A 14,200-nucleotide genomic window follows, 5' to 3' on the forward strand; every position below is an offset into this window, starting at 1 on the left:
GAAATGAAGAAGTATTGCCCCATAGTCTTTGGACAAACTCCTTTCACACGGTGGAGGTGTACTTCCACATACCAAAGTTCTACTCCACTTTCCATGAATGGGTAGGCTTTGTAGACTGCATCTCCTTCAAGACGAATGTGCTTCATCATGTCCTTCAGGATTTTCGGGTAATCATGCTCACTGGTCAGGGTCATGATCGTTTCTGGGCCCTTGAGGAATGACTCGTAGAGAGTTGTCATCTGCAGGTGTCAGTAAATAGGTACTCAGAGGAATGTATGTGTCTCCTTGGTAATCATGGTACATTCCTACTCAGTGGATCCTGTGGGTTTACCGATTACTACCACACTTGAAATGAATTATACTCATGCCTGCATAGACCATATTTTCTCATATCCTCATAATGTTCAAAGATCTTTGCTCGTAGAGAAACAACGCATACAGTTTCAACATAGGCAATCATGAGACAATAAATTAAATTTATTCATGATGTTATTACAATCCTAGGGACTTCTCTTACAAAAATTTCACTCCATGATCTCAATGAAAAACAAGAGTGCTTCGGATCACACTTATTGCCCTAGTCAAAACTTAACTACTCCATTCTAGCTTTCTTCCCTTGCGGACAATCGCTAGCAAAATGTCCTGCTTCCTTGCAACAAAAGCAAATGAGTTCTGACAAGTCTCGAGACTTCTTAGCTTTTGCTTTTGCTCCTTGGATTTCCGGCTTCCTTCCTGAGCACATGTATTTGTGGTGGCCAAATTCCATACACTTGTAACATCTGACATGACTCATGTCTATGTCTGCAGAGATTTGGTTCTTCCGAGGGTACTTTTTCTTCTTTCCGGACTCCTTTATTTTGGCCAGTTCTTCTATTTCAAGTGGATCAAACTCCACTTCTTCCGTCGGGAAGTTTCCCAGATACTCTTGGCTTCTCTTCGTGCAGTCCTGTGAATAATGTCCTTCTTCTCCACATGAGTAGCATGCATTGGAGAAAAATCTGGTCAGACCTTGTCCATCAGGGTCTTCAATATATTCGTTCATCACCGGTTCTTCTAGAATCTTCTTCTTGAGGGTTTCCTTCACTGCATCTTTCTGCTGCTTGACAACTTGTTGCACCTTGGGGTAAAGGTGACACTAAGATGGGTAGTGGGTGGTTCCTTCACAAAGGAAACAAGTCGCCTGACTACTTGGGCACTCCTCAGCTGGGTGATTTTCTTCACAATGAGTGCATCCATCCGTGTGTTCTTCCTGGGTGTGTCCTATTTCTCCACAGATCTTGCATGCACAAGTCTTCTCCTTCGGATTGTCATAGCACTTCTGAATAAGTCGGGATCTTAACAAAGTCTTCTTGAATTCGTCCCAAGTTTCTGCTCCACTAAATCCTTGTATGGCATGGTGCATTTTCCACCAGATTGCAGCACTTTGGGTAAAGTACGGGAGAGCGTGTTCCACTTCATACTTCCTTGAGATCAAGTTGCTCCCGAAGTGGTTCTCCATGTTCTGAATCCATATTTCAGCTTCCAGCTGGGTCATTGGTCCAGAGACTACAAGTCCAGCTTCATACTCCATCTGGTAGGGTTGAGGTTTTGGGGATGAGACGGGTAAGAGAGGGAGGGAGATACACACAATACAAACAATATTTTTGAGAATAGGTTTTAGTTGTGGCCATCGGAAAACACATACCAATGACGGCTCACAAATCATCCTAACTAACGTGGGTATATAACAGGGGTTTGGACTTCTAATGGCCATATAAATATTCAAACACTTCAGGTTCTTCGAATTCTTTGGGTCTTGAGAGTCTTCTGTTGGTGTAGCTTCAATTCTTCAAACGCGTGGTGAAATCCTCTTTACTTTGAAGTAGAACTCCGTTGATTCTTCATGAGGTCAAAGGGGAAAGGGCATTGTCTAACTATTTGAGGTGAGAGAGAATATTTGATGAAATCAGAAAAGATGAGAAGTGAAAGGTGTTCTCGAAAATAAGATTTTTTTGAGAGATCCTATCCTAAGAAATTTCCAGTTTCTAGGGTGACGTCCTACAGTCAACATGTGCTCTGATACCATTTCTGTAGCGACCCGACTCAAGACGAGTCAAGCCTCTGTGTTACAGTGCCATCCCTGGATCAGTATACTGGCACACACAGTACATCAATGTATATATCAAAGTGCAATCACATGTAAATAGCGTAAAACTGATATATACCTTAATTATTTCAGCGGAAGCAGTCAAGGGAGTGGAGTCCCAATAAACACCAACGACAAGTTGAGTGTAGACCGACAAGGTTTTTACCAAAATATTACTTTGTTAGTACGCGGTTTATGTGGAATAAAATTGGTGTCGTTAGATTTCTACTAAAAGTTTTGATTGCGATTTTGTATACCTAGACCACATGTAACTATTGATCAAAATCTCGTCTTAACAATTCAAAATATGGTGGACATGTTGGGACTTGGGACAGAGGAAGTATCATTTATGGTTAACATCCTTCTTGAGGAGTTTATGTGGATTACTTGTAGATATGTTAAGTATGTGGAAAGTAGAATTCTGTGGTAGGAGCATATACTGCCTTCACTATAATTTGTTCTTTGTACAAGCGAATGCTGTGGTGGAAGCAGTTATTAGTTGGTCCATCACCCAATACTATAGCATACATGTGCTTATCGCTACTTGGGATGCTTTTGTGCATAGTATTGGGATAGGAAAGTATTATCCTGCACATATCGTTGCACTTGCAATCCCAACGAATTATCATTTTCTATGTCATACACTAAAAGTGTGCAATGCTCCATTTGGCTCAGTATTAGTGATTAATGTAGTTTGATCGAATGAACTTCCCTTCAGTACCCTACCATGTGTTATTCTAATTTTGAAGTAATAGTGTATTGCTATCATCATTTGCAGTTTCAAGCACTTCGGGAAATGGTCCATACAAATCCACAAATTTTACAGGTTTCCTATCAATGTCTTGTTTATGCTATGCTTCACCTTCATTCTCTGTCCAAACTTTTTGCTGGTATTTCTCTACAGCCTATGCTCCAGGAATTGAGCAAGCAGAATCCTCAACTTCTGAGGTTGATTCAGGAGAATAATGATGAGTTCCTTCAGTTACTATTATTTGAAGGCGGCGATGGGTAGGTTTCTTTATTTGCTAGATTTATATATTCTGATCTCATTTAAATAATCTATAGGATTCGTAATGCTGATTTTACTTTCTTATTTATGAACTGGAATATCTGCTGACTGCCATTTGCCAGCCGCTGTAGCTTTCGTGGCAGGTGGTTTTGGACTTCAATTCTATCTTGTCCTGTCAATTTAGTTTTGATTCAGGCCTATTTCACACCAGTAACTAGTAATATATGTTGTTGTGGGATGTTTCATTGGTTCAAGTATTGGATGTACCTTGCTAATATAGTTTCTGAACATAACATGATAAGATTCTTAAAAGTAGCGCCTTAGAGAACCTGTCTGATACTTTATCTAAAGATATCTAGTAGCCGCTAGATCCTTTCCCCTATACTCGCATGTCCTTTTTTCCTTAAGACAATTAATCATGGTGCTTCATCCTAGCAATTCCTTTCAATTTGAGTAGACTTTACAATGATATATCTACTAAATCATACTTGTCTGACATTTCCAGGGACTTCTTAGACCAGGATGACCAGGATGAGATTCCTCATGCTATCAGTGTGACACCAGAAGAGCTAGAGGCAATTGGAAGGGTATGCTTCATAATTATTTTTAAAAACCTTTCGCTGCATAAATACATAATGCATCTCACATACTTACCTTGGTTGGTCGGATTTGTTTTCGTGCTTAAGTTGGAAGCCATGGGGTTTGAGAGAGCACGTGTCATCGAGGCATTCTTCGCCTGCGACAGGAATGAGCAACTCGCTGCAAACTATCTTCTTGAGCATGCTGGTGACGAAGAATAGAGAGCATTTAGTTCACATTGGGTAAGAGTTCTTCCTCCATATTTTAGCACTGGAGGAACGCGTGGTGACCATGCACTAACGATGTGTTTTCTTTTGTGGGGCTATATCAGAGCTTGTTATGAACATCTGACCCAAATTGATGGTGACTTTGACGAGTGGCTACGTACACAGGTTGAGATGGAGCCAATGCTCGGTTGAACTTATTATCTGTATGCACAACACCTTAGGTTACTTGCATTGCGAATTTGAAAAAACTTGTAGAATGAGCAAAATTTATTGGGAACTATCGGAGGAGTGCTGAAATGTTGTTTCCTTTTGTTGTGTGATCATTATCCACTCGCTTGGGCTGATGTGTCATTAGTTAAGGCAAGAAAATCCCAATTAACATTGACATGGCCATGTTGATACGGACATCTAATTTTGCATATACTGCGGCGAGAAACCCTGGTCCAAAAGGATCCTGGTTGTAGACGGCAGTCGGTTCTCCGTAGAAAGTAGAAACCCTGGAAACAGATTGCAGTGGATAGATGCTGCACGAAAGAACCACGAAGTAACAAATACCTATGACGTGTTTGGTTGTCTGCATTAGGTCTAATCAGGCTCGCGCGAAAATAATCTATTGTGTTTGGTTGCCTGCATATACTACTAGTCATGTATCACACGAACTTGGCCTGTCTTGGTGGGAATGCTTAAATCGGCAGTTTTCAACGATCCAGGCCAAGCTGAGCCACAGCGAGCGCACATCGGTACGGATCTCTTGCATGAGAGGAGTCTGAAGGGATGCGAACTGTGTACGTGTTTCTTCTACTCCCAGTAAGCTCCTCCCTAATCTTCTTTCTTCCTTCCCATCTCTAATCTATAGAACGGTGCTTTGATTCGAGATAATCTCTACACGAAAAAGATGCACATGTTACGGTTTCAATTTTGTGATCAATTTGTAGTTCCGTCGACCCTAAATGCTCACTTTTGTGTTTATCTTTGGAGCTATTTTGGATGAATTTTGTCAAATTTGTCGCGCACGGTCGACGGTTTGAAATTTCCTTTACTAGTAGCCTAATCTTGCAGTTCCACACGATTTTTGTGTTGCAAATTTTCTGTTTCGATCTACATCTTGTGATTATACATATGCATATGTGTGGTCTGGTTTAAGACACTGCTTAGCCGTTCCTTTAGGCGGGCGTGGTTCCTCCCGATTTCCTCTCGCGCATCTTGTTGGAGTGGCGTCATCGTTCATCTTGGCCTTCTCTTCTGAATCCTATTGCATTGACGTCGCCATGGCACCCACACTGCATGTCTTCTCCCTTGTACTCGGCCTCAGAGACCCCATATTCGTCCCTTTCGACGTTGGCGACATTCCTCTTGACCTCCTTGCCTGTGTCCTAGTATACTGCAATCATTTCTGACGTCGGTCATCTCGGCCTCCTCTTTTTCGTCCTATTTCACTGACACTGCCATGGCGCACGCACCACACTTCTCCTATGTCCTCTGTCTTCGCACGAACTTTCTCTGCGGTGGCGATGCTAGCAACTATACTAGTAGGAAAAACCTTATAGGTAGGACCCTATTAGTAGCGCTGGAATATAGAGCAGTAGCGTTGGACTGCTAAACAAGGCCCAACGAGCCCACCGATGATAGCAGTACTAGCAGCGCGCTCTTGTAAAAAGCGCTACTACTAAGTAGAATAGCAGTAGCGCTCTTGAGGAATCAGCGCTACTGCTATTGGGCCTCACTTAGCAGTAGCGCTGCTCTAGAAAAGCGCTACTACTAAGTAGAATAGCAGTAGCGCCTTTTCGAAAGTAGCGCTACTACTACGCGTGGTTGGTGGCAGATTTTCACCCACATACCCCCTCTCTCCCCCTTCCTCCCCCCTTTGCCATCTCCCCTCCATTCTCATCTCCTCTCTCTAAGTTACTTCTCCACCATTGTTGCCCTTCTTCTCTCTTCCTTCTACCTCTCTTCTCTCCCCATTAATGCCCCCTCCACCCTAATTCTCCTCCATAAATGGCCTCTTCTAATTCTACCTTCCACATCTATTTGGCTCTCCCTCCTTCCATACATATAGATCTAGCTAGCTAGGTCATCTCTCTCCCTCTCCACTAGTTAGCTAGAGTCATCTCTCCTCACAACAACTAGATCTAGATATTTATTTAGCCGTGCACAATCTCTCTCTCGGGATATAGGCGAGTAAAAAGTTGTGCATTTCAATAATGGGAATATGTGTGTTTGTGATATGAAGGGATTTGTGTGAGTGACATGCCCCGTGAGTTGCTTAAGTTTTGCCGAAATGTTGATTTATTTCCGTTTTGGCAATTTAGGGCAAACTCGATATGTCCTATTTTAGGCAAGGTCATGCCAAATTTTTATATGACTTTGATGCATGCATGCATTTTGTTCATAAACCTTTGGCTTGTTATACCGTGCAGCCATGAAGGTGAGTGGAAGGAAGGTGGAGCAATACTTGCAATCCTCGGTGATGAACATGTATGCAAATAAACAGACTGGGATTAGATGTTCTTGTACAATATGCAAAGAAGGAGTAATTTTGGACCCTTTTGATGGTGGCAGTTTAAAGGCCTACTTGCTGATCAATGGTTTCATGGATGCCTATACTCGGTGGATAAGTGAAGATGATGATGAGGACGTCCACATGGTAGGGAATAACGACATCGGACTAGAATAAGAGATGAACGATCGACACGAAGACAATGGTGCCGGACACGGCGGTGGGGAAGAGTCCGAACACGGCAGCGGGGAAGAGTCCGGACACGATAGAGGGGAAGAGTCCGGACATGGCGGCGGAGAAGATTCTGGACACGGCGAAGAAGAAGAGTCCATACATGGCGGAGAAGAGGTGACAGACACACCGTAGTCTTCGACACTACTAAGTTCAGTCGTGTAGGACCCTCATGTTCGAGACCTCCTTCGCAAGAGTACGACTAGCGACAGAGTTGCTTCTAGAGAGGATGCCAAGCCGGCACAACTTGAAGTAGACTCGAAGACTCCATTATATGACGGTTGCGATCCCAAGGTTACCCACTTAACTTTCACGCTCGAACTTCTAAAGACGAAGGCCAAAAACAAATGGACAAAGAAAAGCCTCGATGAGCATTTGAAGTATCAACAGAATAAAGTTCTTACCGCGGGGAACCTGTGTCCTACTAGTGTCGATGAGGCCAAGAAAATCGTTTTCCCTCTTGATCTGCCGCACATTAGATACCACGCATGAATCAACGATTGCGTCATTTATAGGGGGAGCACACGGAAAAAACCAGGTGTCCAGTGTGCAATGCTTCTCGATACAAGAAGGCAGGAAAGAAAGCTCCTTAGAAAGTTGTATGGTACTTTCTGATCACTCCCCGTCTGCAGCGGTATTTTGTAGATCCTAAGGAAGCAAAGCTCATGCGCTGGCACAAGGAGAGGAAGAAGCCCGATGATGTAGATGATCCGAAGCTGAGACACCTTGCAGATGCTATCTAGTGGAGAGCATTCAACGCTGAATATCAATTTTTCGGAGAATATGCAAGGAACTGTTGGAAATATGCCCTAGAGGCAATAATAAAATGGTTATTGTCATATTTCCTTGTTCATGATAATCGTCTATTGTTCATGCTATAATTGTATTAACAGGAAACAGCAATACATGTGTGAATAAATAGATCACAATGTGTCCCTAGCAAGCCTCTAGTTGGCTAGCTCATTTATCAATAGATGATCATGGTTTCCTAATCATGGACATTGGATGTCATTGATATCGGGATCACATCATTGGGAGAATGATGTGATGGACAAGACCCAATCCTAAGCATAGCACTAGATTGTGTTGTTCGTATGCTAAAGCTTTTCTAATGTCATGTATCTTTTCCTTCGACCATGAGATTGTGCAACTCCCGGATACCGTAGGAGTGCTTTGGGTGTGTCAAACGTCACAACGTAACTGGGTGACTATAAAGGTGCACTACGGGTATCTCCGAAAGTATCTGTTGGGTTGGTATGAATCGAGATCAGGACTTGTCACTCCGTGTGACGGAGAGGTATCTCTGGGCCCACTCGGTAGAACATCATCATAATGAGCTCAATGTGACTAAGGAGTTAGTCACGGGATAATGTGCTACGGAACGAGTAAAGAGACTTGCCGGTAACGAGATTGAACAAGGTATAGGGATACCGACGATCGAATCTCGGGCAAGTTCTATACCGATATACAAAGGGAATTGTATACGAGATTGATTGAATCCTTGGCATCGTGGTTCATCCAATGAGATCATCGTGGAACATGTGGGAACCACCATGGGTATCCAGACCCTGCTGATGGTTATTGGTTGGAGAGGTGTCTCGGTCATGTCTGCATGCCTCCCGAACCCGTAGGGTCTACACACTTAAGGTTCGATGATGCTAGGGTTATAGGGAATTGTTGTACGAGGTTACCGAAGGTTGTTCGGAGTCCTAGATGAGATCTCGGACGTCACGAGGAGCTCCGGAATAGTCCAAAGGTAAAGATTGATATATAGGATGGATGGGTTTGGACGCCGGAAATGATTCGGGCACCACCGGCAACGTGTCGGGACCACCGGAAGGGTTCCGGGGGCCCACCGGGAGGGGCCACCAGCCCCGGGAGGCTACATGGGCCAAGTGTGAGAGGGAACCAGCCCCTAGGTGGGCTGGTGCGCCCCCCAAATGCAGCCCAAGGCGCACAAGAGGGGAAGGAGGGGAAACCCTAGGCGCTAGTGGGCCTAAGGCCCACCTAGGGGTGCACCACCCCTTCCTTACCCTGGCCGCCGCCCTAGCCTCCCATCTGGGGGCTGCCGGACTCCCCTTCCCCCTATATATAGTGAAGGTTTTGGCTTTTGGAGACACGCAATTCTTTCTCTCTCGGTGCAGCCCTGCTTCTCCTCTCCCTCCTCTCCCATGCTGCTTGGCGAAGCCCTGCCGGGAGACCTCGTAGCTCCACCGCCACCACGTTGTCGTGCTGCCGGAGCTCTTCCCCAACCTCTCCCTCCTCCTTGCTGGTTCAAGGTGTAGGAGACGTCACCGGGCTGCACGTTTGTTGAACGCGGAGGTGCCGTGGTTCGGCACTAAGATCGGAATCACACCGCGATCTGAATCGTAGCGAGTACGACTCCATCAACCGCGTTCTAGCAACGCTTCCGCTTAGCGATCTTCAAAGGTACGAAGATGCTCTCACCCCTCTCACATTGCTGGTTTCTCCATGGGAAGATCCATGTATGGCGTAGGAAAATTTTGAATTTTTTGCTACGTTACCCATCAGTGGCATCCGAGCCAGGTTTTCTATGCGTAGATTCTTTGCACGAGTAGAACACAAAGGTTGTGGGCGCTGATTTTGTCAATTGCTTGCCACTACCAGTATTATTCCTTTCCAGCGGTATTGTGGGATGAAGCGGCCCGGGCCGACATTACATGTACGCTTACGTGAGACATATTCCACCGCCTGACATGCACATGGTGCATAAGGTGGCTAGCGGGTGACTGTCTCTCCTACTCTAATCGGATTGGATTTGATGAAAAGGGTCCTTATGAAGGGTAAATAGCTTTGGCATATCAACGTTGTGGTTGTCACGTAGGTAAGAAGGCGTTCTTGCTAGAAACCCAAATCAGCCACGTAAAACTTGCAACAACAATTAGAGGACGTCTAACTTGTTTTTGCAGGGTATGACATGTGATGTGATATGGCCAAAGGATGTGATGTTACATGTGTGATGTATGAGATGATCATGTTCTTGTAATAGGATTCACGACTTGCATGTCGATGAGTATGACAACTGGCAGGAGCCATAGGAGTTGTCTTAATTTATTGTATGAGATGCAACGCCATGTGTTTACTACCTTTACTTCATTGCTAACGGTTAGTTGTAGTAGTAGTAGTAGTAATAGTTGACGTGAAAACTTCACGGAGACACAACGATGCAGACCATGATGATGGACATCATGGTGTCAGGCCGGTGACGATGATGATCATGCGATGCCCAAAGATGGAGATCGAAGGAGCAAAGATGATAATGGCCATACCATGTCACTATATGATTGCATGTGATGTTTATCATGTTTTTCATCTTGTTGCTTAGAAAGATGGTAGCATAATAAGACGATCCCTCATAAAATTTTGAGAATGTATTCCCCTAAGTGTGCATCGTTGTGAAGGATCGTTGTCTCGAAGCACCACGTGATGATCGGGTGTGATAGATTCTAACGCTCGCATACAACGGGTGTAAGCCAGATTTACACACGCGAAACACTTTGGTTGACTCGACGAGCCTAGCATGTACAGACATGGCCTCGAATACGAGAAACCGAAAGGTCGAACATGAGTCATATGGTTGAATGCAATCAACATGGAGATGCTCACCATCGACGACTAGTCCGTCTCACGTGATGATCGAACACGAGTTAGTCGACATGGATCATGTAACACTTAGATGACTAGAGGGATGTCGGTTTAAGTGGGAGTTCATACATAATTTGATTAGATGAACTTAATTATCATGAACTTAGTCTAAAAGTTGTCTTTACAAATATTGTAGATCCAATGGCCAACGCACCTGTCAACCTCAATTTCAACGCGTTCCTAGATAAAAACAAGCTGAAAGATGATGGTAGCAACTATGCGAACTGGGTCCGCAACTTGAAGCTCATCCTCATTGCATCCAACAAGGCCTATGTCCTTGATGCGCCGCTAGGTGACCCTCCAGTTCCCGCAGCAGCCCAAGACATTCGGAACGTCTGGCAAACGCGGAGTGATGACTACTCTCTGGTTAGGTGTGGCATGCTATACAATTTAGAAACGGGGCTCCAAAGGCGTTTTGAGCAACACGGAGCATATGAGATGTTCCAGGATCTGAAACTAGTTTTTCAAGCTCATGCCCGGGTCGATAGATATGAAGTCTCCGACAAGTTCTTTAGCTGTAAGATGGAGGAAAACAGTGTTGTTAGTGAGCATATACTCAAAATGTCTGGGTTGCACGATCGTCTGACTCAGCTTGGAGTCGAACTTCCGGATGACGCTGTAATTGACAGAATCCTCCAGTCTCTCCCACCAAGCTGCAAGGGTTTTGTGCTGAACTACAACATGCAAGGGATGGAGAAGAGCATTCCCGAGTTGTACTCGATGCTGAAGTCTGCAGAAGTAGAAATCAAGAAAGAGCATCAAGTGTTGATGGTCAATAAGACCACCAGTTTCAAGAAGGGCAAGGGTAAGAAGAACTTCAAGAATCACGGCAAAGCTGTTGCCGCGCCCGGTAAGCCAGCTGCCGGGAAGAAGAAAAAGAATGGACCCAAGCCTGAGACTGAGTGCTACTATTGCAAGGGAAACGGTCACTGGAAGCGGAACTGCCCCAAGTACTTAGCGGATAAGAAGGCCGGCAACGTCAAAGGTATATATGATATACATGTTATTGATGTGTACCTTACCAGCGCTCGTAGTAGCTCCTGGGCATTTGATACCGGTGGTGTTGGTCACATTTGCAACTCAAACCAGGAACTGCGGAATAAACGGAGGTGGCTAAGGACGAGGTGACGATGCGCGTCGGGAATGGTCCCAAGGTCGATGTGATCGCCATCGGCATGCTACCTCTACATCTACCTTCGGGATTAGTTTTAAACCTTAACAATTGTTATTTAATACCAACTTTGAGCATGAACATTGTATCAGGGTCTTGCTTAATGCGAGACAGCTACTCATTTAAGTCAGAGAATAATGGTTGTTCTATTTATATGAGTGATATGTTATATGGTCATGCTCCGCTGGTGAATGGTTTATTCTTAATGAATCTCGATCGTGATGTTACACATATTCATAGTGTGAATACCAAAAGATGTAAGGTTGATAATGATAGTCCCACATACTTGTGGCACTGCCGCCTTGGTCATATTGGTGTCAAGCGCATGAAGAAACTCTATACTTATGGATTGTTAGAGTCTCTCGATTTTGAATCATTTGACACATGCGAACCGTGCCTCATGGGCAAGATGACTAAGACTCCGTTCTCACGAGTAATGGAGTGAGCAACCGACTTATTGGAAATAATACATGCTGATGTATGCGGTCCAATGAACGTTGAAGCTCGCGGTGGCTATCGTTATGTTCTCACTCTCACTGATGATTTGAGTAGGTATGGATATATCTACTTGATGAAGCAGAAGTCTGAAACATTTGAAAAGTTCAAAGAATTTCAGAGTGAGGTTGAGAATCAACGTGACAAGAAAATAAAGTTTCTACGATCTGATCGTGGAGGAGCATATTTGAGTCACGAGTTTGGCACACACCTAAGGAAATGTGGAATTGTTTCACAACTGACGCCGCCCGGCACACCGCAACGTAACGGAGTGTCTGACCATTGTAATCGCACTTTATTAGATATGGTGCGATCTATGATGTCTCTTACCGACTTACCGCTATCATTCTGGGGATACGCATTGGAAACTGCAGCATTCACTTTAAATAGGGCACCGTCTAAATCCGTTGAGACGACACCGTATGAATTATGGTTTGGCAAGAAACCTAAGCTGTCGTTTCTAAAAGTTTGGGGTTGCGATGCTTATGTGAAGAAACTTCAACCAGAAAAGCTCGAACCCAAAGCGGAGAAATGCGTATTCATAGGATACCCTAAGGAAACTATTGGGTACACCTTCTATCTTAGATCCGAAGGTAAAATCTTTGTTGCCAAGAACGGATCCTTTCTAGAGAAAGAGTTTCTCTCGAAAGAAGTAAGTGGGAGGAAAGTAGAACTTGATAAGGTAATTGTACCTCCTCTCCAACCGAAGAGTAGCGCAACGCGGGAAAATGTTCCTGTGGCGCCTACGCCAACTGAAGAGGAAGTTAATGATGATGATCATGAAGCTTCGGATCAAGTTGCTGCTGAACCACGAAGGTCCACAAGGCTAGGTTCTGCACCAGAGTGGTACAACAACCGTGTGATGGAAAACATGTTGTTAGACAACAGTGAACCTTCGAACTATGAAGAAGCGATGGCGGGCCCGGATTCTAACAAATGGCTTGAGGCCATGAAATCCGAGATAGGATCCATGTACGAGAACAAAGTATGGACTTTGGTGGACTTTCCTGATGATCGGCGAGCCATAGAAAATAGATGGATCTTCAAGAAGAAGACTGACGAAAACGGTAATGTGACCATTTATAAAGCTTGACTTGTCGCAAAGGGTTTTCGACAAATTCAAGGAGTTGACTACGGTGAGACTTTCTCTCCCGTAGCGAAGCTGAAGTCAGTCTGAATCATGTTAGCAATTGCCACTTTTCATGATTATGAAATTTGGCAAATGGACGTCAAAACATCGTTCCTTAACGGTATCTTAAGGAAGAGTTGTATATGATACAACCAGAAGGTTTTGTCGATCCTAAGAATGCTAACAAGGTATGCAAGCTCCAGCGCTCTATCAATGGGCTGGTGCAAGCATCTCGGAGTTGGAACATTCGCTTTAATGAGGTGATTAAAGCGTTTGGATTCATACAGGTTTATGGAGAAGTCTGTCTGTACAAGAAAGTGAGTGGGAGCTCTGTAGCTTTTCCCATACTATATGTGGATGACATATTATTGATGGGGAATGATATAGAGTTATTGGAGAGCATAAAGGCCTACTTGAATAAGAGTTTTTCAATGAAGGACCTTGGAGAAGCTGCATACATATTAGGCATCAAGATCTATAGAGATAGATCGAGACGCCTCATAGGTCTTTCACAAAGTACATACATTGACAAGATATTGAAGAAGTTCAATATGGAAAACTCGAAGAAGGGGTTCTTGCCAGTTTTGCAAGGTATGAGATTGAGTAAGACTCAGTCAACGACCATGGCAGTAGATAGAGAGAAGATGAGTACTGTCCCCTACGCTTCAGCCGTGGGCTCTCTAATGTATGCCTTGCTGTGTACCAGACCTGATATAAACCTTGCCATAAGTTTGCTAGGGAGGTACCAAAGTGATCCCGGTATGGAACACTGGACAGCGGTCAAGAATATCCTTAAGTACCTGAAAAGGACTAAGGAGATGTTTCTCGTTTATGGAGGTGACAAAGAGCTCGTCGTAAAGGGTTACGTCGATGCTAGCTTTGACACACATCCGGATGACTCTAAGTCGCAGACAGGATACGTGTATGTTCTGAATGGTGGGGCAGTTAGCTAGTGCAACAACAAGCAAAACGTCGTGGCAGCATCTACATGTGAAGCGGAGTACATAGTTGCTTCGGAAGCAGCTCATGAAGGGATCTGGATGAAGGAGTTCATCACCGACCTTGGAGTGG

The 14,200-nt window shown here is 44.3% G+C and overlaps 1 protein-coding gene across 1 annotated transcript; it reads left to right on the forward strand.

The window, feature by feature from the left end:
* Positions 1-2,870: 2,870 nt before the first annotated feature.
* On the forward strand, positions 2,871-4,083 carry LOC123403966 (ubiquitin receptor RAD23b-like). The gene is made up of 5 exons (XM_045097867.1): positions 2,871-2,951; positions 3,030-3,133; positions 3,640-3,721; positions 3,821-3,955; positions 4,045-4,083. The coding sequence occupies exons 1-4, from the start codon at positions 2,922-2,924 to the stop codon at positions 3,932-3,934; spliced, it is 330 nt and encodes a 109-aa protein (XP_044953802.1). The 5' UTR covers positions 2,871-2,921; the 3' UTR covers positions 3,935-3,955; positions 4,045-4,083.
* The last annotated feature ends 10,117 nt before the right edge of the window (positions 4,084-14,200 follow it).

Source organism: Hordeum vulgare, chromosome 6H (assembly GCF_904849725.1).
Source record: "Hordeum vulgare subsp. vulgare chromosome 6H, MorexV3_pseudomolecules_assembly, whole genome shotgun sequence".
Lineage (NCBI taxonomy): Eukaryota > Viridiplantae > Streptophyta > Magnoliopsida > Poales > Poaceae > Hordeum > Hordeum vulgare.

Bases quoted from the DNA above. Each gene is read 5' to 3' on its own strand.
- LOC123403966 (XM_045097867.1), top strand. From the start codon at position 2,922: ATGGTCCATACAAATCCACAAATTTTACAG. The intron at 3,134-3,639 runs GTAGGTTTCTTT...TGACATTTCCAG, and splicing joins TTATTTGAAGGCGGCGATGG to GGACTTCTTAGACCAGGATG. The intron at 3,722-3,820 runs GTATGCTTCATA...TTCGTGCTTAAG, and splicing joins AGCTAGAGGCAATTGGAAGG to TTGGAAGCCATGGGGTTTGA.